Source organism: Oncorhynchus kisutch, linkage group LG19 (genome assembly GCF_002021735.2).
Source record: "Oncorhynchus kisutch isolate 150728-3 linkage group LG19, Okis_V2, whole genome shotgun sequence".
NCBI classification, from domain to species: domain Eukaryota; kingdom Metazoa; phylum Chordata; class Actinopteri; order Salmoniformes; family Salmonidae; genus Oncorhynchus; species Oncorhynchus kisutch.
This window is the reverse complement of record NC_034192.2, coordinates 25,307,245-25,331,771: the sequence shown is the minus strand read 5'-3', so window position 1 is coordinate 25,331,771 and position 24,527 is coordinate 25,307,245. Positions and strand designations below refer to the sequence as shown.

The window sequence follows — 24,527 nt, the reverse complement described above, 5'->3', positions numbered from 1 at the left end:
GACACAGGACTGATGGTGGCGCTCACCTTTTCTTCTCCGGACAAGCTTTTTTCTGGGGGCCCCAAACAATCGGAAAGGGGATTCATCAGAGAAAATGACTTTACCCCAGTTCTCAGCAGTCCAATCCCTGTACCTTTTGCAGAATATCAGTCTGTCCCTGATGTTTTTCCTGGAGAGAAGAGGCTTCTTTGCTGCCCTTCTTGACACCAGGCCATCGTCCAAAAGTCTTCTCCTCACTGTGCATGCAGATGCACTCACACCTGCCTGCTGCCATTCCTGAGCAAGCTATGTACTGGTAGTGCCCCGATCCCGCAGCTGAATCAATTTTATTAGATGGTCCTGGCGCTTGCTGGACTTTCTTGGGCGCCCTGAAGCCCTCTTCACACCAATTGAACCGCTCTCCTTGAAGTTCTTGATGATCCGATAAATGGTTGATTTAGGTGCAATCTTACTGCCAGAAATATCCTGTGAAGCCCTTTTTGTGCAAAGCAATAATGATGGCAAGGGTTTCCTTGCAGGCAACCATGGTTGACAGAGGAAGAACAATGATTCCAAGCACCACCCTCCTTTTGAAGCTTCCAGTCTGTTATTCAAACTCAATCAGCATGACAGAGTGATCTCCAGCTTTATCCTCATCAACACTCACACCTGTGTTAACGAGACAATCACTGACAGCTGGTCAGCTGGTCCTTTTGTGGCAGGGCTGAAATCAGTGTAGATGTTTTTTTGAGATTCAGGTCATTTGCATGGCAAAGAGGGACTTTGCAATTAATTGCAATTCATCTGATCACTCCTCATAACATTCTGGAGTATATTGCCATCATACAAACTGAGGCAGCAGACTTAGTGAAAATTAATATTTGTATCATTCTCAACTTTTGGCCACAACTGTATACTAGCCCTTGAACTGGCTGACGATCTCGAACTGACTGATGATTTGTAAGAGCGAGAACTTATAGGGGCGGCAGGTAGCCTAGTGGTTAGACCGTTGGACCAGTAACCGAAAGGTTCCTAGATCGAATCCCCAAGCTGACAAGGCAGTTAACCCTGAACAAGCCAGTTAACCCACTGTTCCTAGGCCGTCATTGTAAATAATAATTTGTTCTTAACTGACTTGCCTAGTTAAATAAAGGTATAATAGGCTGTGCATCAAATGTCTCTTCAATGTTTTTGTCTTGCTGCGTACCATTTTCCTTACTACTTTCTGCCATGATGATGTGAGGTAAGTGTGCCACGTAGGGTGAAGACTTAAGCTGGCGATGTTGTGATGGCTTGTTCTGTGCCGAGCTGACAGCCCCTTAACACTTGAATCCTTGCTACTCCAAGTGGAGGTTCCTCTCTTACATGTAGCTGTGCCTGTCTTTTCATTATACTGGACTCGTTAAATGTATAGTAGCCCTTATCCAGCTATCCAGTCAGCTAAAGACTCATTCAAATAACTTTGTGATAAGCAGGGTACCGTTTTGGAAGTTTACTTGAATCACAGTGTGAAACTGCAACAAACACAAAAGTACATGTTTTCAATTATAATAGTATAGAGCACAGAATGTCGTCCACAATAACTGCACCAAATGTACAAAATAAGGAATAAGAGTACTCAATCTAGAGTGAAATATAAAATGAGGTTACTAGAATGCAACTGTATGCTTGATATTGCTCAGCTAGTTTTCCAAAGGGAGAAATAGCACTGAAGATAATGCACTGAAGATAAGTAACTAACAGCTAACTCAATTCTTCATCTTTTACAGAAACATGAGAATTATGTGATAAACATTTATCTTGCGTTAGTAAACAAATGTACTTACCGACATTGCGTCTTTACAATCCTTCAACATCCTTCTTTATAAGCTTTGTAACTACTCTGTCACACTTGCACATCTTACACATTGGCTGCGGTTCAAACTCATAAAAGACACACCCTCGTCTACTTACCCTCACCTTATGCACTTGGGGGAATCCCCGTCACCATCTAGGAGGGCGGTCCAAATGATTAGCTAAGCAAGGGAAGTTTGCAACGTAAGCCCCTCAGCCCTCGTTTTTAGTCGAGTTTGTACAATTATGTTCATTCCAGGGAATGAAACTCCCCATAATTCAATTCGCGACGATTGTACATCCACCAAGACTTAAAAACAACATCAATGGAGAAGTCAGCATACAAGTGTAAGTAAAAACGAATGCAAATAAGTTAGAAATTGTGCTACTATAATGCACATGACGGCACAAACACGTCTCGAAAAAAGTAAATACGTTTGGTTATATTTGGGATTGTAGAAATAAAACATTTTCCTTCTTCAAACGTTCCAGCTAGGCAGGCTAATGCTAGTTAGCTAATTCATTTGCTAGCTATCATACAGTAGGCGTATATTAATAATTAGACATGCAACCATAATTGACTGTAGCGCATATAAAGCACCCACAAGCTACTAGTGGCTGAAAAAAATCATCGCGGGATGAACGAGTGATGAATTTTCAGGCAAGGGCGGTCCATTTAAAAATCATTCATTCCTCCCTCGCCCTGCAAGTGTATACTCGTCAGACGTCATCAGAAGTGTCCACTTAATTTGAGGGCTGAGGGGATAGGGTGTATCTTTTGAAGGCTGCAGAATTTCTGGCCAAGGGTGGTCCCTTTAAAAATAATTCCTTCCTCTTCCTCACCTTGCCCTGCAAGTGTATACTCGTCAAACGTCATGATACTTTATCAGAAGTGTTCATTTAATTTGAGGGCTGAGGGGATAGTGTGTGTATTTTTAAGTATTTGGACTAGAGCCATTGCTTCATTTCTGAAACTGCTTCCTGTCACATGAGACAAACAAGTAAATTCTACACTGCTGCACTTAAACTGCCACTAGGGGGTGCTAAACAACTAACGTTATCAGATCCAGAACAAAAGGTACTGTTTGGTGTAGCACAGAGCATTTTCGACCAACCATAGCGATCTCGTCTTCGATTTGGGGAAACGGGAGTCTCATACAATATCAGTTGCAGGGGGTCAGTTTGAATTTAAAAAATGCTCCATAATTAAAATAAAGACCTAGTCTGCACCTTAATGTATTTACTGGCTGTGAGCGAACGAGTGATGCGGATTTGGAGCAATACTGGCTGTATCCAAGGCTCAGCCAATTGTTTACATAATAACAGAATGCAGCACAGAAGCGACTGAAGAAAGAAGAGACAACCAATTTGCTAGTTACAGCATCCGGAAAGTCAGCTTGCTAGTTACAGCAGCGCGTCCCTGGGCAACAACGACAAGGTAACGTTAGGTGAGAAGCCTGACCACGGAGACGGGAGTGAGAAGGTGATGAAGCATACTTCCTGAGCTGTAACCAGAAAACTACTGGCATTTGGAAAGTTTGAGGTGATGGAGAAATTGTGGTGGAACAAGTATTAGCATTGTTAAGTATCTTCCTAGCTGGATCGAATTCTCCGCTAGCTAGCCAGAGAAATGTTGAGCAACATTAGCCAACTTATCTAATCAAATAATTTAGTTTATGGTGTGAAAAATTGCTTGCTAATAAAGTCAGACAGCTAATGTTACAACATCAGATGAGCTAACATGAGTAACCTAACCAATTATCTATAGTATTAAGTGGTAACCGATTCGTTGCCGTTCCTCAATTCAAGTTGTAACGCGTTAGTTGCTTAATGGACCCCTGGTAATCTGTGTGAAATGTTAACTAGCTAACGAACTAACCACTATCTGTTAACTAATGTTTTCCCTCTACAATTTGTGGTTCCTTTTCAGAATTAGATAATTAGGTGAAAATGAGGCGTTGCTTGTTAAACGTGGATTCGGGGATCAAGTGTAGCTGGAGCTGGGCCTGGTTTAAGCTGGATGCCACTATAGAGGTGAAAGGAACACCACACACTTTACCTCTTTCTCACTTTTGCTGGCACATTGTAGAACAGATGTCCACAGGCAGAAAGTGTACAATGTAATAATGTGCAGTGTATCCCAAAGATATTGTTTTGTTGTATTGAATTTGAGAGTAATATGTGTGTGTGTGTGTGTGTGTGAAGGGGATTATATATATTTTTGACTTAGAAAACGTTATTTTAGACACATGCAGCCTTGTGCATTTGATTGATGTCTATAGTGGCCACTATAATAGAGCAAAAATAGAATGTCTGTTTGTTTCATTCTATTTATACATTAGGATGTTTTTTGCCCCAAGTGCAATAGTTATGTGTGTGGTCACAAGCCTTCTATTATGTCTGTCATGCCTAACTGTAATATTAGTATTATATTATTACATTTTGAGTGTAATTTACAGTGAAGTCTATACAACAAATAACAACAGATTGCATTCTTTACATTTTTTAACTGTGAGTTAGGTTCACATTAACCACTTTTTATTTTAAACACAGAGACTGATCATGTCGATCGTATTCTTTGTTGTTTAATTAGTTAAAACCTGCATTTCTCACAAAGCAGGGTTTTTGCATGTTTCAGTGCACATTTTTGGGCCCTTACCAGTTTGCATCAATATGTCGTGTCTTTGGCTATGCCGGATTAAGTGATATGACATGCTATTCTATAAAATCCTTTCTCTGTAATTAATATTACCTGATTAAGCTAATCATGTAAATGTAATTAACTAGAGAGTCGGGGCACCACAAAATAATATTTATAGAGCTGTTATCTTCCAAATAAACTCTTAAAGATCTAGTAATATTTTACATCAAAAGTTGTAAATTCTTGGTTATCTTCACGAACCCTGGCTAACAAGTTGAATCAGCAATACAAAATTGGGTTTAATTATTTATTTACTAAATACCTAACTAATCACACAGAATTACATATACACAGAATTAATTATACTTTGATTACAAATTACGTCATAAAGGAAAACGTCCCTAGCGGGCGGAACAGATTTGACAGCTGGTTACACAATAAAAAGGGCTGGGTTTGAGTGAAAGAGCGGGAAGACTGAGGGACAAAGGGAGAAGCTGTGCTATCGTAAATACAGTACAGCATTCTAAATTACCGCCCATTTGGAAAAGGCAAATGCAATGAATATTTACTCTGAGCTGCGCTTCAGTAGGTTGCTAGTTAATGGAAGGCCGTGTTGCCAAACCGGGTCCTTTGTCCTTTGAAGAATGTCTCTGGTGGTCAATTGGATACGTTGTAGTAATGTCGTTGTTTGGTAGAGGGGATACTCTGACTGTTCTTTCCTAGCCCGCGTTTGCAGTTGCTGTTGTTAACTCAATGGCTAGGAGGTATCACTTCTGTAGTGAATAAGAATTCAAAGTTCATACCATTCGCAAACAAAGCTCACGGTGAGCTTGGCTTAGTTCTGTAGTTGACATGTTAGTCCTTTTAACGCAGAGGCTGCAGACCTCACGTACTTGGAACAGGAGGTTATATTGTCGTCAAGGCCTTATATAGTGGAGGGAGAAGGGCGTGTTTCACATTCTACAGCCCATGTCTCTTCACAGGGGCGGGTCACTGATTGAGCAGAGCCCTAACCTTCTGAAAACCCAAATCTCTCATTTGGAAGCTAAAATTACATTTAATCTTTTCACCAATCATTTTATATTCAAACATTTAAATTGAACAACAATTCCATGTGAATCCGATAACTCTGATGTGTAGACTTTCCACTGTAGAGTTTGTCCTCCTATCATTGAGGAGAATGTCTCAGATGACAACCGAACTGACATCTTATTCATTAAGTACCACCGCATATGTTCAATTGGTCGGATTGCCAGAATATAGTTAATTTCCCCCCACCTTCTGATGTTCCCAGAATCTCTATGTTAACCAAGGGGTTTTCAAATTTCACATCAGTAGGGTAGAGAGAGGAAAAAGGGGGAAAGAGGTATTTATGACTGTCATAAACCTACTCCCAGGCCAACGTCATGACACCTCTATGGGACTCCCAGATGGGATGCAGCCTGGAATTAAATGTTCAAATATGTTGGAATGATGAGTTGCAGGTAGCATGTGTACCAGATGTTAATCGTACACTCCTTGCGTTGTTTTGTCCAAATAAATCACCCCAGCCAGTGGTCCCTGTTGAGCATGTTTATTATCTGTTGTTAGATAGGAAACAGCACGTTAGTTGTGCAGGGCTTAATGATGTTGATGGCTGTCAATGGTAAAATCCCTTGCATCGCATTTTCATACTGGGGCATAAACAAAATACAATACAAAATATAACATGTGTAAATACCTGTTGTTAAATAGGAAACAGCACTTTAGTTGTGCAGGGCTTAATGTGTTGATGGCAGTCGATGGTAAAATGTGTAGCATGAAAACAACTGTGTTAGCAGTGAGCTTATGTGACCATTACATCGGTGCATGCTAGCTAACACACTTATATACAGCAATCATATACCAAAGCACATACCAGAAAGCCCCTCAATCCCTAACAGGTGCCATATACCCACACATGTCTAAATCAGCTATGTAAAGCAAATTTGTACACATTGTAAAATAGAAAAATAGATAATAGTTTTCAGAACGTGACCTAACCCTTGCATCACATTTTCATACTGGGGAGACCTGACATTCGCAATCTCCCCCTATCTGCAAGTGGGGCCAATAACAACACGCCTTATTGTCATAGGAATTGAATCAACCAATAAGAATGCTTGAACATATACACCTTTCTTTAGAGGCAAGTGGAAACATAACCAACCTTGTTAAACATGCATGCTCTGCACTTTATTTGGCTAGTAGGCAAATAGGCCTCCACATTAGGGTATAATGACTCTATGGCTGCATTCCTCCAGAAGGGCTGAGGGGTGCTGCATGGAGATCACAAGCTCTTCAACTGGGGCTCCTGAGTGGCAGAGTGGTCTAAGTCACTGCATATCAGTGCAGACTCTGGTTCAAATCCAGGCTGCATCATATCTCACCGTTATAGGGAGTCCCATAGGGCGGTACACAATTGGCCCAGCATTACCGGGGTATGCTATCATTGTAAATAAGAATATGTTCTTAACTGACTTGTCTACTTAAATAAAGGTCAAATAGAAATAGGCTTATGCCAGACTTGGCCTATGTTTAACCCCTCCCTCGTTCCCCTCCCAAAGTCCATATGTTCATGAACCGATTCATATAAACTATTTTAAATTCTTATTAACCCCTCCTACAGAATATGCTTTGGCAAGATTTTGAGTTAAATACATTTATATATTCTATAAAAAAAATGAGTGGCTAAGACTGCAGTGAAAATACGTAATTCATAGATTCACCAAACATCTATTTGTATTATTCTGTTTCATTATTACTGGTAGATACTACTGGTTATGATTGCAGACAAATTGTAGAGAATGGGATGGTGCAATATTGATAGTCATGTTTTGATAAGGTGCATGCATGGGGATGTACACATCACCCAGACATATGCCCATGCTATAGTGATACATCTAAATGACTGAAACGTCACTGTTTTAGGCATAATACAGCCTAGTGCTATCTAGACTTAAACTGGCAAACAAATCCATTACACGATCTACCTAAATGTGAAGTAAACTCAACTGACGAGTAATAGAGATTTGAGACTTTTAACTTGAAAACGTCCACGATATCTCTTTCCGGTTTCCCTGACTTCCGTTTTTTATGCTGCGTTAGGCTTGTTTGCATAGCACTCCTCCCTCACAAGCTGTTTTGGTGTACGTTTTTTTGTATTGTTGGTGAAAACTGCCAAAACTCTGAAAGGTCAGAATTGCAAGACAAGATTTGTTCAAGTCAAAAATGTTAGTCCATAATCGTAACATGGTGTTTGTATGTTCAGATGAAATTTCCCGTTTACGTTTCATGCATGGCTTTTCTTACAATATTTTCTTACGATCCTAACGATACGTGCGTTCAACCTTTTGGCAGCTATCTGGCTCCATGAAAAAGTATCTGGAGAAATTCACAAACGAAGATGGCGGTGCAAGAGACAGCTGCCCAACTCTCCATGGCTCTGAAGGTTCAAGAATATCCCACTTTGAAGGTTTGAAATGGCTTATTTGAACGAATATCGAGACGAACCGATTATGATGCAGGCACAAGCTTCAGATTTGTCAAACTAGGCACTAATTTCGATTATTTGGATGACTAGCTAACGTTAGCTAGCGACAAGTTTGTTAAACAACGGCTGATGTCAGATGGCGAAGATTAATGCGAACAGATTTGACTGTGGTCAGATACACCACATCTCAACCTATTAGTTGATAACCTCCAATCGTCTCGATAATTGACTATTTACTAACTTTGTTATCTAAACAGATAATTTCGTAGTCATTACTTTTGCTAGCCAGCCAGTTTAATCAGCTATGTTGATAGCTAGCTAGGCTAACTAGCAAACTTTAACTAACGTTAGCTGGTTCTCCATCGATTATTCTTGTGGCGTGGGAAGCCACCTATTCATAGCTAACTATTTTCTATCTTACATTTATTTAACTACGTTGGTTAGGTAACTAGCTAATAGAGACATGTAACGTTAGCTATTCACGATTGTTTCCAAATTCACCATAGCTTGTGAAATCAACATGGCATGAAGGGTCGTCACCAGCTGCGAGGTAGTTAGCTCTCTCGTAAATCCAAAGCAACATGATGCATACTAGTCAGTTGATCGTTTGGAGCTGTATAATTATGCTCTGTACGTGACTAGTAGCTATAGCAAGATTGCGCTAGCTAGATAGCGCTTTTTCCCTATCGAGCTATGTCCTCAAGGTACTACCTCAATATGGCTGAGAAGATTCAGTCTGCAGCCATATCACACTGCGACACTATTGGTCTGTGGCTGCTGCCATATACGGCTAATGTTTTGCTTTGTTAGTGGCCATTTTACCAGAATAGTTATTTAATTCATTAAGGGTTGCAAGAGTAGTTGTATGCCATTTGAGTAGTTATGTTAGCATAATTAGACGGTTATGTAAGATTGCTGTTCTGTGTTGATGCCTTAGTGATTGGTTGGAAAGTGTCATATATTGGTGGATATGTTCTCAACAAGTTATGTGTCAAATAATTGGAAACTTCAGCCAAAGAATGATTATTAGATAGTCAGAATGTACTACCGAAGCCTCCTCACTTAGGTTTTGCATTGTTCATTTGTACAGGTACCATATGAAACTCTGAACAAGCGCTTCAGAGCTGCACAGAAGAACATTGACCGGGAGACGAGTCACGTAACCATGGTGGTGGCAGAGCTGGAGAAGACCCTCAGCAGTTTCCCAGTGGTGGATTCTGTGGTGTCCCTTCTGGATGGGGTGGTGGAGAAGCTCAGTGCCCTGAAGAGAAAGGTAGGTTCACCCAGTTGTTCTCAGAACAATTAGCATTGGAATATTGCTGTGCATTTTTTTAAATGGTATTCCTCCTCCAACCCCAGATAGCTTAGCTACTGCTATTTCAGGGAGAATTTCTGAAAATAAGCCACCTTTACATGTTTTCAAATCCAAACACTTGTCAAATATTGTATTTTTATTGAGCGATTTCCAAGACAGAATAATGATTCATCATCATGAAACTTAGTAGAAAAATATAGCAGTAAAATACAATACAAAGAGAGGACCCAGCAGAGCAGAGATACTGCATGTTGTAAGTATACAAAATCTAAATGGTGGATGTTGTGTAGGCTGCTGAGTCCATCCAGGCTGAGGATGAGAGTGCTAAGCTGTGTAAGCGGAGGATTGAACACCTGAAGGAACACAGCAGCGACCAACCAGTAGGCGTCAACGTCTGGAAGAAGAAACGAATGGACCGCATGATGGTAGAACACTTGCTGCGGTGTGGTTATTACAACACGGCGGTCAAACTGGCACGGCAAAGTGGCATTGAGGTGCATCCCACTTCTTTCTGTCAACATGTCATCTTATATACATGGATGCTACAATCGAGTTCCTTATTCCTTACAGAAAGCGACTTCTGTGGTATCTCAAATTGCTTGTAGAGCTCCTAGTATTTCAATTGCTTAGGGAACTACGTGTGCTGTCTCTATTTGACATAACCCCGCTTTCCCCCTGTTCTCCAGGATCTGGTCAACATTGAGATGTTCCTCACAGCCAAAGAGGTGGAGGAGTCACTGGAGCGACAGGAAACAGCCACCTGTTTGGCCTGGTGCCATGACAACAAGTCACGCCTCCGCAAGATGAAGGTGAGCCATGTCTGTTAGTAGATCACAATGGCAGTGTCTCATACATTACGTATATATATGAACTCATTGATGCTTTTCCTTCCAGAGCTGCTTGGAGTTTAGCCTGCGAATCCAGGAGTTTATCGAGCTCATTCGACAGAACAAGCGCATGGACGCTGTCAGGTAGGAATCCGTTTAAACTGCCATATTTTTTTATTTTACCTTTATTTAACCAGGCAAGTCAGTTAAGAACAAATTCTTATTTTCAATGACGGCCTAGGAACAGTGGGTTAACTGCCTGTTCAGGGGCAGAACGACAGATTTGTACCTTTTCAGCTCGGGGGTTTGAACTTGCAACCTTCCGGTTACTAGTCCAACGCTCTAACCACTAGGCTACCCTGCCGCCCCTGCCATAGCACATCCTATATTAAAATATTCAGGTTAATGTTGAAACATATATTCATAGTTGAAATGAGAACAATCATGAACGATGTTTTTCACAGACATGCGCGGAAGCATTTCAGCCAAGCGGAGGGGGGTCAGCTGGACGAAGTGCGGCAGGTTATGGGCATGCTGGCGTTCCCCTCAGACACCCATATCTCCCCTTATAAGGTAATACCATAGTAGTGATCTCTAGTGTGTATGCACTCGCATATGCCTCCTTTGTAGGGTTGGGTTAAATGCGGAAGACACATTTCAGTTGAATGCATTCAGTTGTACAACTGACTAGGTATCCCCCTTCCTTGCAAGCACAATTTGATACGCATCTAGATACATGGACTCCGATATAGGAATTCTACTTTTAATTTGAAAATATTGCACTAACAATTGTTGCATGAACACATTCATATTTCACACTAAATTAATATGTTATGCTCAGGAGCTGAGCTGGGCCTGTCTGAGCTGACTTCTCTGAGCTGTGTGTGTGAGCATGATGTAGTGTGTGAGCTGAGCCATAGAGCAGACTGAGCATCTACCACTATCAGATTGGGGGGGTGGGGAGGCGCAACTAGTGTGCTCGCATGCTCTCTAAAAGGACGTTCGTATTAAAAGAAAGAGGAGGAAAAGCGGCATTATTACCCCGGTACAGTAGAGGGAGATGAGCTGGTAATAGCCATCTACGGCCAAACAAGGAAGACACGTGCTGGAGAATAAGAGTACACAGAGAGAGAATTGACTGGAGTTGTGCAAATTCCCCGGGATCTAGATTTTCTGTACCAAGCAACACATGACAGGCGAGATACGGAGACTGAGAAGATGCTCACTACATGTTCACAATTGTGGACGTAGGGGTATAGGGCCGAGAGAACTATGGTGAGTGTTTCAAGAGTTCATTTGGGTCCAAACTGCTGCAGAAGACCCTCGATTTTTCCACTGCAAGCTATCCTACCAGGTACCACAACGCCAAGTCCTTGTGTTTTCCTTGGAGATAGCTTCCCCCTACATGAGAACTGCATGCGCCCTTATTCAGGTATGTTGATAATAGCATGTTGGAGACAGTTTCACTTTTTCTGTTTCTAATTTCCCTTGTTACCGATTACTTGTATTCACCTCTATATGAGAAATGCCATTTTTATCAAGGCGTTTGGAGTATGGTTTCTGGAAAATGGGATGGTGTTTTTGTTTACCATATATATTATATCTGACATATATTCTCTTGTTACCACTCACTCACAGGTGTCCATCTCAATGAACCTGAGGGTACCTGGAAATATCGCCACTCTGTCGGAGAGTCAGATAATGTGTGCGGGATCATGGCTGCAAGGATGAAGATTCTTGGTCACCTAATCGGTATCCCTGAAAAAGCTACGGGCTTGTGTTGCCCTCCTGAACTGCCTATCCTCCACAGATTAAGCTCATGAGCCAAACGCAAGAATCGTGGCTCCCTCTTTTGTTGACACCCCTTACCTTCTGGCAACTACCAACCTGGAGAGTGGAAGAGGGTTGTCCCCTGACACAACCATCTCCAAGAGCCAGTGTGACAGGCTTGCAAGTTAAACAAGTGGGAAGCTCTTCCATAGCAGGAAGACATGGTTAGGAGAGGACAACTCAAACCAAGACCATCAATGATGCATAAAAGATCTTTGTTTGGACTTCTCACATACACACCCCTTGATGGATGCATAGACTCAGTTATTTGTGTGCACTGTGAACCAAAGTACTTTGTACTAAAATGTGGAGTTTTATTCTTGTTAATAAAATGAAGCCTGATGTCTGTGTGGAGTAATTTCGATTATATTGAACTACGCCACAAGTAGAAGGCAGCCTGTAAAGTCTGTGGCATATAGCTCTTCTGTACTTTGTCAGCACTTTGTTCAAATAGAATGCATTGAGATAATGAAATGCCAACAGAGCTTTTTCAGCACACAAAAATAAACCTTTATTCTCGCTTCTGGGCTTTGAAAGTAAACCACAATACAAATATTAATGAGCACTCGAAATATTTTTGGGAAATGAGTAAAACAGTGTTTGGAATCAAATGGAGGTGAAAGGAGGCCGATAACCAGTCAGTACTGGGAGCAGAGGTAGTGCTTGGGGCCGGTGAACAACCAGGTACTGTCCATTCACTGGTGTTTGTTCCTTGAAAAATAAAGTAGAGGGCTATTTAGTACACATAATGATCAATAAACATCAAATATCATGAACTGAGACAATCGACTAATGTTGCAAACGTTTGAGCAGAGTTCAGTAGGCCTGGCCTAGCTACTCAACTCTGCTCAAATGTTTGCAACATTTTGACTAGTTGGACCTTGCTATAAAACTTAGACTTTGGTGTTACCAATTTTGAAGCTTATGATTTTCTTTCTCTGATAAAATGATATTTGTTAAAGTTATAAAGATCTTTAGTTAGTTGGCTCGTTTTTTTCTGCTGCTAGGCTAGCTAGCCACTAGCCAGCTAAGTAGCTGACACAAGCTTTTGTTAGGAAAACATGGCTACTCTACTTGTCGACTACAATAGAAAATACAACATAGCTCATTCTTTTGTGAAGACTGCATTTTGCTTTCAGTCTTCACGTGCCAAACAAGCAGGCAGCATCTCCACTGTGATCCTTGTTTCTTTGCCTTGAACTTATTGTGAACCCTACTCCACTTCGAACAGAACCGAGCATGCTCCGAAATCTACCTACCTACCTCATCCCCATACTGACCCAGGAAAATACATTAGTTGTCCCTCAATTAATAAAGCCTATGACTTAATATTGCGAAAATCAATTTACAAACATCTGAAGGTGCTGCATCTCCCGCACTGTGAGCACAGTTATCTGAGTTGTGGGTCTATGTCATGCGCAGTTACATGCATAAAAGTTTGATAGGCTGAAGGAGAGAATGCATCAATTCAGTCAGAAAATATTCAAGTTATTTTCAGAATAAGACAGAAAAATAGTTTCGGTTTTATTACCGATGCATGCTTAATTTGGATCGGGACCGATCCGTATCTGTGAATCGTTAAATCCCTACTTTGTGCATGTCAAAATACTGTAGACCTATGATCTGTATACATCTGGCCCTTCTTTGGACACTGTTAATAAACCTCCAAACTAGCTTAAATGCCATACAACATTCCTTCCGTGGCCTCCAACTGCTTTTAAACGCTTGTAAAACTAAATGCATGCTCTTCAACCGATTGCTGCCCGACGAGCATCACTACTCTGGAAGGTTCTGACTTAGAATATGTGGACAACTACAAATACCTAGGTGTCTGGTTAGACTGTAAACTCTCATTTCAGACTCGCATTAAGCATCTCCAATCAAAAATCAAATCTAGAATTGGCATCCAACAAAGCCTCCTTCACTCATGCTGCCAAACATACCCTCGTAAAACTGACTATCCTACCGATCCTTATTAACTTTGGTGATGTCATTTACAAAATAGCCTCCAACACTCTACTCAGCAAACAGGATGCAGTCTATCACAGTGCTGTCCATTTTGTCACCAAAGCCCCATATACTACCCAGCACCTGCGAACTGTATGCACTCGTTGGCTGACCCTCGCTACATATTCGTCGCCAAACCCACTGGCTCCAGGTCATCTATAAGTCTTTTCTAGGTAAAGCCCCACCTTATCTCAGCTCACTGGTCACCATAGCAACAGACACCCGTAGCACGCGCTCCAGCAGGTATATTTCACTGGTCACATCCCCAAGGCCAACACCTGCTTTGGCCGCCTTTCTTTCCAGTTCTCTGCTGCCAATGACTGGAACGAATTGCAAAAATCACTGAAGCTGTAGACTCATATCTCCCTCTCTAACTTTAAGCATCAGCTGTCAGAACAGCTTACTGATCACTGTACCTGTACACAGCCTATCTGTTAATAGCACACCCAACTACCGCATCCCCATATTGTTATTTATCTTGTTGCTCTTTTGCACCCCAGTATCTCTACTTGCACATTATCATCTGCTCATCTATCACTCCAGTGTTAATGCCAAATTGTAATTACTTCACCACTATGGCTTATTTATTGCCTTTACATCCCTAATCTTCTACATTTGTACACACTGTACATAGATTTTTCTATTGTGTTATTGACTGTACATTTATGTGAAACTTTGTTGTTTTTGTCACAGTGCTTTGCTTTATCTTGGCCAGGTCGCAGTTGTGAATGAGAACTTGTTCTCAACTTGCCTACCTGGTTAAATAAAGGTGGAATAAAAATGGTCTGATTATCTCTTTGTCAATCAACCCTCACAGGATCTCCTGGATCCAGCCCGCTGGAAAATGCTGATCCAACAGTTCAGATACGACAACTACAGATTACATCAGCTGGGCAACAACTCTGTGTTTACCATCACACTCCAGGCCGGCTTGTCTGCTATCAAAACTCCGTATCCTTTCTGGTCACCACTCTGTGCTCCTTAGTTTTGCTATTTCTGGTAGGAACATCATTTTTTATTTAATCAATCAATCAAATATATTTATGAAGCTCTTTTTACATCAGCCGATGTCACAAAGTGCTATACAGAAACCCAGCCTAAAACCCTAAACAGCAACGATGCAGATGTAGAAGCACGGTGGCTAGGAAAAACTCCCTAGAAATGCAGGAACCTAGGAAGAAACCTAGAAAGGAACCAGGCTCTGAGGGGTGGCCAGGCCTCTTCTGGCTGTGCCGGGTGGAGATTATAATAGTACATGGACAAGATGTTCAAACGTTCATAGATGGCCAGCAAGGTCAAATAATAATAATCACAGTGGTTGTAGAGGGTGCAACATGTCAGCAGCTCAGGAGTAAATGGCAGTTGGCTTTTCATAGCCGAACATTTAGAGTTAGAGACAGCAGGTGTGGTAGAGAGAGATTTGAAAACAGCAGGTCCGGGACAAGGTAGCACGTCCGGTGAACAGGTCAGGGTTCCATAGCCGCAGGCAGAACAGTTGAAACTGGAGCAGCAGCACGACCAGGTGGACTGGGGACAGCAAGGAGTCATCAGGCCAGGTAGTCCTGAGGCATGGTCCTAGGGCTCATGACCTCTGAGGAGAGAAAGAGAGAGCGAGAGAATTAGAGGGAGCATACTTAAATTCACACAGGACACTGGATAAGACAGGAGAAATACTCCAGATATAACAGACTGACCCTAGCCCCTCCGACACAAACTATTTCAGCATAATTACTGGAGGCTGAGACAGGAGGGGTCGGGAGACACTATGGCCCCGTCCGACTATACCCCCGGACAGGGCCAACCAGGCAGGATATATCCCCACCCACCTTGCCAAAGCACAGCCCCCACACCACTGGAGGGATATCTTCAACCACTAACTTACTACCCTGAGACAAGGCAGAGTATAGCCCACGAAGATCTCCCCCACGGCACGAAGGCAAGGGGGCGCCAACTCGAACAGGAAGATCACGTCAGAGACTCAACCCACTCAAGTGACACACCCCTCCTAGGGACGGCATGGAAGAGCACCAGTAAGCCAGTGACTCAGCCCCCGTAATAGGGTTAGAGGCAGAGAATCCCAGTGTAGAGAGGGAAACCGGCCAGGCGGAGACAGCAAGGGTGGTTCGTCGCACCCGGGCCTTTCCGTTCACCTTCACACCCCTAGGCCAGACTACACTCAATCATATGACCAACTGAAGAGATGAGTCTTCAATAAAGACTTAAAGGTCGAGACCGAGTCTGCGTCTCTCACATGAATAGGCAGACCATTCCATAAAAATGGAGCTCTATAGGAGAAAGCCCTGCCTCCAGCTGTTTGCTTAGAAATTCTAGGAACAATTAGAAGGCTTGCATCTTGTGACTATAGCGTATGAAAAGCTGTATGTATGGCAGGACCAAATCAGAAAGATAGATAGGAGCAATCCCATGTAGTGCTTTGTAGGTTAGCAGTTAAACCTAGAAATCAGCCCTAGCCTTAACAGTTAGCCAGTGTAGAGAGGCTAGCACTGGAGTAATATAATACATTTTTTTGGTTCTAGTCAAGATTATTGCTTCCGTGTTTAGAACTAAATTAAGTTTATTTAGTGCTTTATTCAGGTAGTTGGAAAGTAGATATTTGCAGTAGTCTAATCTAGAAGCATGGATACATTTTTGGACATAAAGTTTCTGATTTTTGCAATGTTACGTAGATGGAAAAAAGCTGTCCTCGTCAAAAGAGAGATCAGGGTCCAGAGTAACGCCGAGGTCCTTCAGTTTTATTTGAGACGACTGTACAACCATCAAGATTAATTGTGAGATCCAACATAATATCTCTTTGTTTCTTGGGACCTAGAACTAGCATCTCTGTTTTGTCCGAGTTTAAAAGTAAAACATTTGCCGCCATCCACTTCCTTATGTCCGAAACACTGGCTTCCACAGAGGGCTATTTTGGGGCTTCACCATGTTTCATCGAAATGTACCGTTGGCATAGAAGTGAAAGTTAACATTGTCTTTCGGAATGACATCACCAAGAGGTAAACTATATAGTGAAAACAATAGAGGTCCTAAAACGGAACCTTGAGGAACACCGAAATTTACAATTTGGGTTTCCAATCTCTTCAAAAGAATGTGGTGATTGATGGTATCTAAAGCAGCACTAAGGTCTAGGAGCACGGGGACAGATGCAGAGCCTTGGTCTGACGCCATTAAAGGTTAATTTACCACCTTCACGAGTGCAGTCTCAGTGCTATGATGGGGTCTAAACCGAAGTGTTTCGTGTACCGAAGCGTTTCGTATACATTGTTTGTCTTCAGGAAGGCAGTGAGTTGCTGCGCAACAGCTTTTTCAAAATGTTTTGAGAGGAATGGCAGATTTGATATAGGCTGATAGTTTTTTATATTTTCTGGGTCAAGGTTTGGCTTTTTCAGGAGAGGCTTTATTACTGCCACTTTTAGTGAGTTTGGTACACATCCGGTGGATAGAGAGACGTTTATTATGTTCAACATAGGAGGGACAAGCACAGGAAGCAGCTCTTTCATTGGTTTAGTTGGAATAGGTTCCAGTATGCACCTTGAAGGTGTAGAGGCCATTACTATTTTCATCAATGTGTCAAGAGTTTAAAACCTATTTAAAACCTTGAGTGTCTCCCTTGATCCTAGGTCCTGGCAGTGTTGTGCAGACTCATCTAGGAATCTTTGGGTTGTCAGAGGATTTATAACACAGCTTTTGATGAGCCTTTGTTGGGGTCTGAGCAGATGATTTGCGATTGCAAACGTAATAAAATGGTGGTCCGATAGTTAAGGATTACGAGGAAAAACATTAAGATCCACAATATTTATTCCACGGGACAAAACACGATCTAGAGTATGACTGTGGCGCTGAGTAGGTCCGGAGACATGTTGAACAAAAACCACCGAATCGATGATGTCTCCGAAAGCCTTTTGGAGTGGGTCTGTGGACTTTGACATGTGAATATTAAAGTCACCAAAAATGTGAATATTATCTGCCATGACTACAAAGTCCGGTAGGAATTCAGGGAACTCAGTGAGGAACGCTGTATATGGTCCAGGAAGCCTGTAAACAGTAGCTATAAAAAGTGATTGAGTAGGCTGCATAGATTTCATGACTAGAAGATCAAAAGACGAAAACACAGTAAAAAAAATGTGTCAATTGAAATTTGGTGTTAGCAACACCTTCGCCTTTGCGGGATGCGTGGGGGATATGGTCACTAGTGTAACCAGGAGGAGAGTCCTCATTTATCACAGTAAATTCATCATGCTTAAGCCATGTTTCAGTCAGGCCAATCACGATTAAGATTATGATCAGTGATTATTTCATTGACTATAACTGCCTTGGAAGTGTGGGATCTAACATTAAGTAGCCCTATTTTGAGATGTGAGGTATCACAATCTCTTTCAATAATGACAGGAATGGAGGAGGTCTTTATTCCAGTGAGATTGCTAAAGCGATCACTGCCATGTTTAGTTTTGCCCAACCTAGATCGAGGCACGGACACGGTCTCAATGGAGATAGCTGAGCTGACTACACTGACTGCTAGTGGCAGAATCCACTAAGCTGGCAGGCTGTCTATCAGCTAGAGGAGTTGGAGCCCTGTCTATTTTCATAGATAAGATGAGAGCACCCCTCCAGCTAGGATGGAGTCTGTCACTCCTCAGCAGGCCAGGCTTGGTCCTGTTTGTGGGTGAGTCCCAGAAAGAGGGCCAATTATCTACAAATTCTATCTTTTGGGTGGGGCAGAAAACAGTTTTCAACCACCGATTGAGTTGTGAGCCTCTGCTGTAGAGCTCATCACTCCCCCTAACTGGGAGGGGGCCAGAGACAATTACTCGATACCGACATCTTTCTAGCTGATTTACGTGCTGAGGCTGGCTATGTTGTGCTTGGTGACCTCTGACTGTTTCATCCTAACATCGTTGGTGCCGACGTGGATAACAATATCCCTATACTCTCTACACTCGCCAATTTTAGCTTTAGCCAGCACCATCTTCAGATTAGCCTTAACGTCAGTAGCCCTGCCCCCCTGGTAAACAGTGTATGATCGCTGGATGATTTTTAAATGTCTAATACTGCGGGTAATGGAGTTGCCAATGACTAGGGTTTTCAATTTGTCAGAGCTAATGCTGGGAGGCTTCGGCATTTCAGACCCCATAACGGGTGGAAGAGAGACCAGAGAAGGCTCAGCCTCTGACTCCAACTTGTTGTTTAATGGGGAGAACCGGTTGAAAGTTTCTGTCGGCTGAATGAGGGACACCGGTTGAGCATTCCTACAGCATTTCCTTCCAGAAGCCATGAGAAAATTGTCCGGTTGCGGGGACTGTGCGAGGGGACTTATACTACTATCTGTACTTATTTGTGGCTCAGACGCTGTTTCATCCTTTCCTGCACTTAAATTACCCTTGCCTAACGATTGCGTCTGAAGCTGGGCTTGCAGCACGGCTGTCCTCACCATAAGGCGATTGTTCCTGTATATTATGAGTACAGCAACTGCAATTAGAAGGCATAATGTTAATATTACTACTTAGTTTCGGCTGGTGGAGGTCCTGTAGAACCATGTCCAGATAAAGCGCCCGGGGTGAAAAAGTTGAATGAAACAAGTCAAGCGGGGGGGAAAAAATCATTTTAAAACGGTAATTAAAATGTAAAAACTGTAAAGTTGGCGGGTAGCAAAGTGACGCTAGCAACAAAACGCACAGCAGCACGTAAACAAGTCCACAAGTTATTTATTTGACTAGGCAATGCAGTTAACCTCTAGTGACACCGCATCCCGTGAACGGGACCGTTGTCATCATCTGACACTAATTAGCATAACGCAACGGACATAAATATTACTAGAAAATATTCCTATTCATGAAAATCACAAGTGAAAAATATTGAGACACAGCTTAGCCTTTTGTTAATCACCCTGTCATCTCAGATTTTCAAAATATGCTTTACAGCCAAAGCTAGACAAGCATTTGTGTAAGTTTATCGATAGCCTAGCATAGCATTTTGTCCAGCTAGCAGCAGGTAACTTGGTCACGGAAATCAGAAAAGCAATCAAATTAAATAGTTTACCTTTGATGAGCTTCGGATGTTTTCACTCACCAGACTCCCAGTTAGATAGCAAATGTTCCTTTTTTCCAAAAAATATTATTTTTGTAGGCGAAATAGCTCCATTTGTTCTTCACGTTTGGCTGAGAAATCGGCAGGAAATTGCAGTCACGAAAATGGCGAAAAATATTCAAAATTAGCTCCATAATATCGACAGAAACATGGCAAACGTTGTTTATAATCAATCCTCAAGGTGTTTTTCAAATATCTATTCGATAATATATCCATCGGGACAATTCGTTTTTCAGTAGGACCTCTGTATGTTACGCGAGAATCTCTCTGGGAGCATCAGGTGACCACTTGCGCAATGTAGCCGCCTACGTGTATTCTTCAACATAAATGCGTAAAACTACGTCACAATGCTGTAGACACCTTCGGGAATACGGAGAAAGAGTAATCTGGTTGATAGCCCAGTCACTGCTCAATAGGGACACATTGGAACGCAGCGCTTTCAAAACATGAGGTACTTCCAGATTGGATTTTTCTCAGGCTTTCGCCTGCAACATCAGTTCTGTTATACTCACAGGCAATATTTTTACAGTTTTACAGCTTTCTGTCCTAAGCTGTCAATTATATGCATATTCTAGCATCTTGTCCTCACAAATAATCCTGTTTACTACGGGAACGTTTTTTTTTCTTCAAAAAATGAAAATACCCCCTAGTCACAAAAGGTAAGAACAAATTCTTATTTAGAATGACGGCCTACACCGCTGCGCCACTTGCGAGCAGTGGTTTGTCGTCTGCTTTTTTTGCTGATGTACTTTCTGTCTCCTTTTGGTTGTGATGGCAGACCTTATCCAAAACCGCACATCAGGGTACATAAGTCTTAAAAATGTGGCTCAATGTGTTCTGCCACAGACCTCCAGCTGTGAAGCAATGGAATGTAAAGCAAAATTATCAAATTTCATCCCTTAACCTTTCTGCTCCCAGTCAGTGCTATAAGGAAGATAGCACCTCCATAAACCCTGACTGCCCTGTGTGTAGCAAGTCCCTGAACAAACTGGCCCAGCCCCTGCCCATGGCACACTGTGCCAACTCCCGTCTGGTGTGCAAAATCTCTGGGGAGGTGATGAACGAGAACAACCCACCCATGATGCTGCCCAACGGCTATGTGTATGGATACAATGTGAGTCTCGACATCCCACACATTTTTTATTTACAATGGCAATGGAATAATATTCATTGTTTTAATTTATTATTGATATTAATAATTTGTCCTTCCTTTTCTAGTCTCTTCTATCAATTCGCCAAGATGACAAGGTGATCTGCCCCAGAACCAAAGAAGTCTACAACTTCTCTCAGGCTGAGAAGGTGTACATCATGTGATGGGGTGGATACTGGATCTCATGTGATGCATACACCTCTGCAGTGGATCCCCCAACTCAGCCAAACCCCCCCCCAGACTTGCCAAACCTGCCTCCCACTATGGAGAGCAGGGCCAAAATCACCTTGGGTAGATTTTTGAAACTGGACTAATTAACAGACTTATATTTAAAGTGTTGTTTTCTTTAACTTGCAGTCCAACCAGCAGTGTGGATCATTATAACTCGGTGTTGCTCCAATATGATAAGAGCTTATCTTTTGCCGTTTTACCTTAGATAAATCAGACTGACTTCAATCAGAACCACAGGCTGATCACCTTGGTGTTTGCTACATGATAGCACTCATTTCATGATGCGCACAATTTACATAATTTCTGTGTAGCCGTGGGGGATAAATAGAAACACCTTAAAATTGGTAATATTGTGTTTGTCCCCCACTGTGATTACATATCTGGGACGATACACTTGATAATGTAAATACTAGCGCATTGAGCATTTGTGTGCAGATTCAGGTCTTTCAAAATGTTATAGGAAACATTTTAAGAAAACTCCTTCTAGACCTTCCACTGGTCAGGCTTGAACAGTCTCACTGTTGTTGCTTGAAATTGTAACGGTTTTCTTTAGGTGAAGGAAAAGCGGACCAAAATGCAGCGTGGTTTCTTTGATTCATGTTTAATAACAAAAGATAAACACGAACACTACAAAAACAATAAACGTGGAAAACCAAAAACAGCCCTATCTGGTGCAAAACACAGAGACAGGAACAATCACCCACAAACACACAGTGAAACCCAGGCTACCTAAGTATGATTCTCAATCAGAGACAACTAATGACACCTGCCTCTGATTGAGAACCATACTAGGCCGAAACATAGAAATACCCAAATCATAGAAAAAACAAACATAGACTGCCCACCCAACTCACGCCCTGACCATACTAAATAAATACAAAACAAAGGAAATAAAGGTCAGAACGTGACAGAAATATGGTATGGCAACCTTGTACACAGACCTAATGTAAACTCTACTACACTTTTGAGTATCATTGTGGATTTGTGTCCTACATGGGAACATGCCAGGTCTGCTCACCACCTGAAGTGGACCTTGACGAATGGTGTAACTTACAAAATACTTTTTTTCAGAAGGATGGGTTAATTCATCAGTGTACTTTTGATATTTAGTTCAAACAACTCTGACATAGTCAAAATACTGATTGACTTAATTTCATACATATCTTTCAACGATGAACATTGCATTGTAATTAAAGAGAATTTTGATTATATTTTTTGCTCTTCATTTTGTATTCCCGATTTTAAGACATTTTGTATGACTAACACAAATTGCTGCAGATTTCTCAAGGGACTATAGTTGGTCCAAGGAGTTCCTTGAAATGAGCAAGGGTCACCTTAACATATGTTTCAGTACCTACCATCTCTCCCACCTTTTTTTTCTTCCCATCTTGGTTGGTTGCTTCTGAACTGTTTAGTATTGTTATTGTAGAGAGGCTTTAGAAACTGATGATGCATGTTTATATTGGTAGGATAGATTAATTATTGACGATAAAATTGTTTTACTACATTTGGGTCCTGTCTTTCTTTCTATCCACCCAACATCTCCATAGAAGTTAAAGTGCTGCTTTATCAGATTGAATATGACAGTGAGTTATGCATACCCAGATTAAAATCAATGGCAATTGGCAACATACACATGACCAACAGTATGTGGACAACTGCTCTTTGAATATATCATTCCAAAATCATGGGCATTAATATGGAGTTAGTCCTCCCTTTTTCTGCTATAACAGCCTCCACTCTTCTGGGAAGGCTTTCCCTAGAACCAAATGTTGGAACATTGCTGTGGGGACTTGCTTCCATTCAGCCACAAGAGCATTAGGCCAGGCATTGATGTTGGGTGATTAGGCCTGGCTCGCAGTCGGCATTCCAATTCAGCCCAAAGATGTTCAATGTGGTTGAGGTCAGGGCTCTGTGCAAGCCAGTCAAGTTCTTCCACACTGATCTCGACAAACCATTTCTGTATGGGCCTCGCTTTGTGCACAGGGGCATTGTCATGCTGAAACAGGAAAGGGCATTCTCCAAACTGTTGCAACAAGTTGGAAGCGCATTGTCTAGAATGTCATTGTGATTAAGATTTCCCTTCACTGGAAATAAGGGGGCGCCCGAACCTTGAAAAACAGCCCCAGACCATTATTCCTCTTCCAAACTTTACAGTTGGCACTATGCATTGGGGCAGGTAGAGTTCGCCTGGAATCCACCAAACCCAGATTCGGACTACCAGATGGCGAAGCTTGATTCGTCACTCCAAAGAATGCCTTTCCACTGCTCCAAAATCTAATGGCGGTGAACTTTACACCACGATGTTGCTTCCAGAGGCAGTTTGGAACTCGGTAGCAACAGAGGACAGATGATTTCTACATGCTACGCGCTTCAACAGTCTACAGGCCCATTCTGTGAGCTTGTGTGGCCTACCACTTGGCAGCTGAGCCTTTGTTGCTCGACGTTTCCACTTCACAATATAGCAGTACTTACAGGGGAAAATTCATACAGACCAACAAAACACAGGACATACCAAGAAGCTCTCTCCTCCTAACAAAGGCACACTGGCTTTTCAACTCTACATGCAACACTAGACTATTATTATGGCGGGAGATTTTAGTACGGTCTTAAATACCTCTATGGACCGGAAAGGAAATCACACTACAAACTATCACCCTCAGGCACTTAAGGAAATCATGAATGTCATGGATATATTGGAATTAGTGGATATATGGAGACTTAAATACCCTGACCTAGTGAGATATACATGGCGGAGGCTTAATCAAGCTAGTCGCCTTGACTACTTTCTTATACCATTCTCTCTGGCACCAAAAGTTTAAAAAGTGTTGATAGGGGACATAATGCGGTCGGATCATCACATAATTGGCATATATATTACTTTTACAGAATTTCCACGTGGGCGAAGATATTGGAAATTTAATCAAAGTCTACTAGATGATAAATTGTTTCGAACTTGGACAGAAGAATTAATAACTGACTTTTTCAGACATAACATAGCTACAGCAGATCCCCTTACTGTATGGGACACTTTTAAATGTGCCTTTAGAGGCATTCAGTACTCATCTATAAAACAAAAGCAATTTAGATCAAAAGAGTCCATA

At 41.9% G+C, this 24,527-nt stretch overlaps 1 protein-coding gene across 2 annotated transcripts; it reads left to right on the top strand.

The window, feature by feature from the left end:
* Positions 1 to 7,534: 7,534 nt before the first annotated feature.
* On the top strand, positions 7,535 to 22,930 carry LOC109864485 (E3 ubiquitin-protein transferase MAEA). 2 transcript variants are annotated; one of them, XM_020452319.2, is made up of 10 exons: positions 7,535 to 7,666; positions 7,832 to 7,946; positions 9,055 to 9,237; positions 9,570 to 9,773; positions 9,966 to 10,088; positions 10,174 to 10,250; positions 10,571 to 10,679; positions 14,761 to 14,894; positions 20,961 to 21,156; positions 21,261 to 22,930. In XM_020452319.2, exons 2-10 carry the CDS (start codon positions 7,878 to 7,880, stop codon positions 21,354 to 21,356), a joined length of 1,191 nt encoding a protein of 396 aa, XP_020307908.1. In that variant the 5' UTR covers positions 7,535 to 7,666; positions 7,832 to 7,877; the 3' UTR covers positions 21,357 to 22,930. The 2 variants fall into 2 exon arrangements, with proteins under 2 accessions (XP_020307908.1, XP_020307907.1); XM_020452318.2 differs by having other exon boundaries at positions 7,548 to 7,704.
* The last annotated feature ends 1,597 nt before the right edge of the window (positions 22,931 to 24,527 follow it).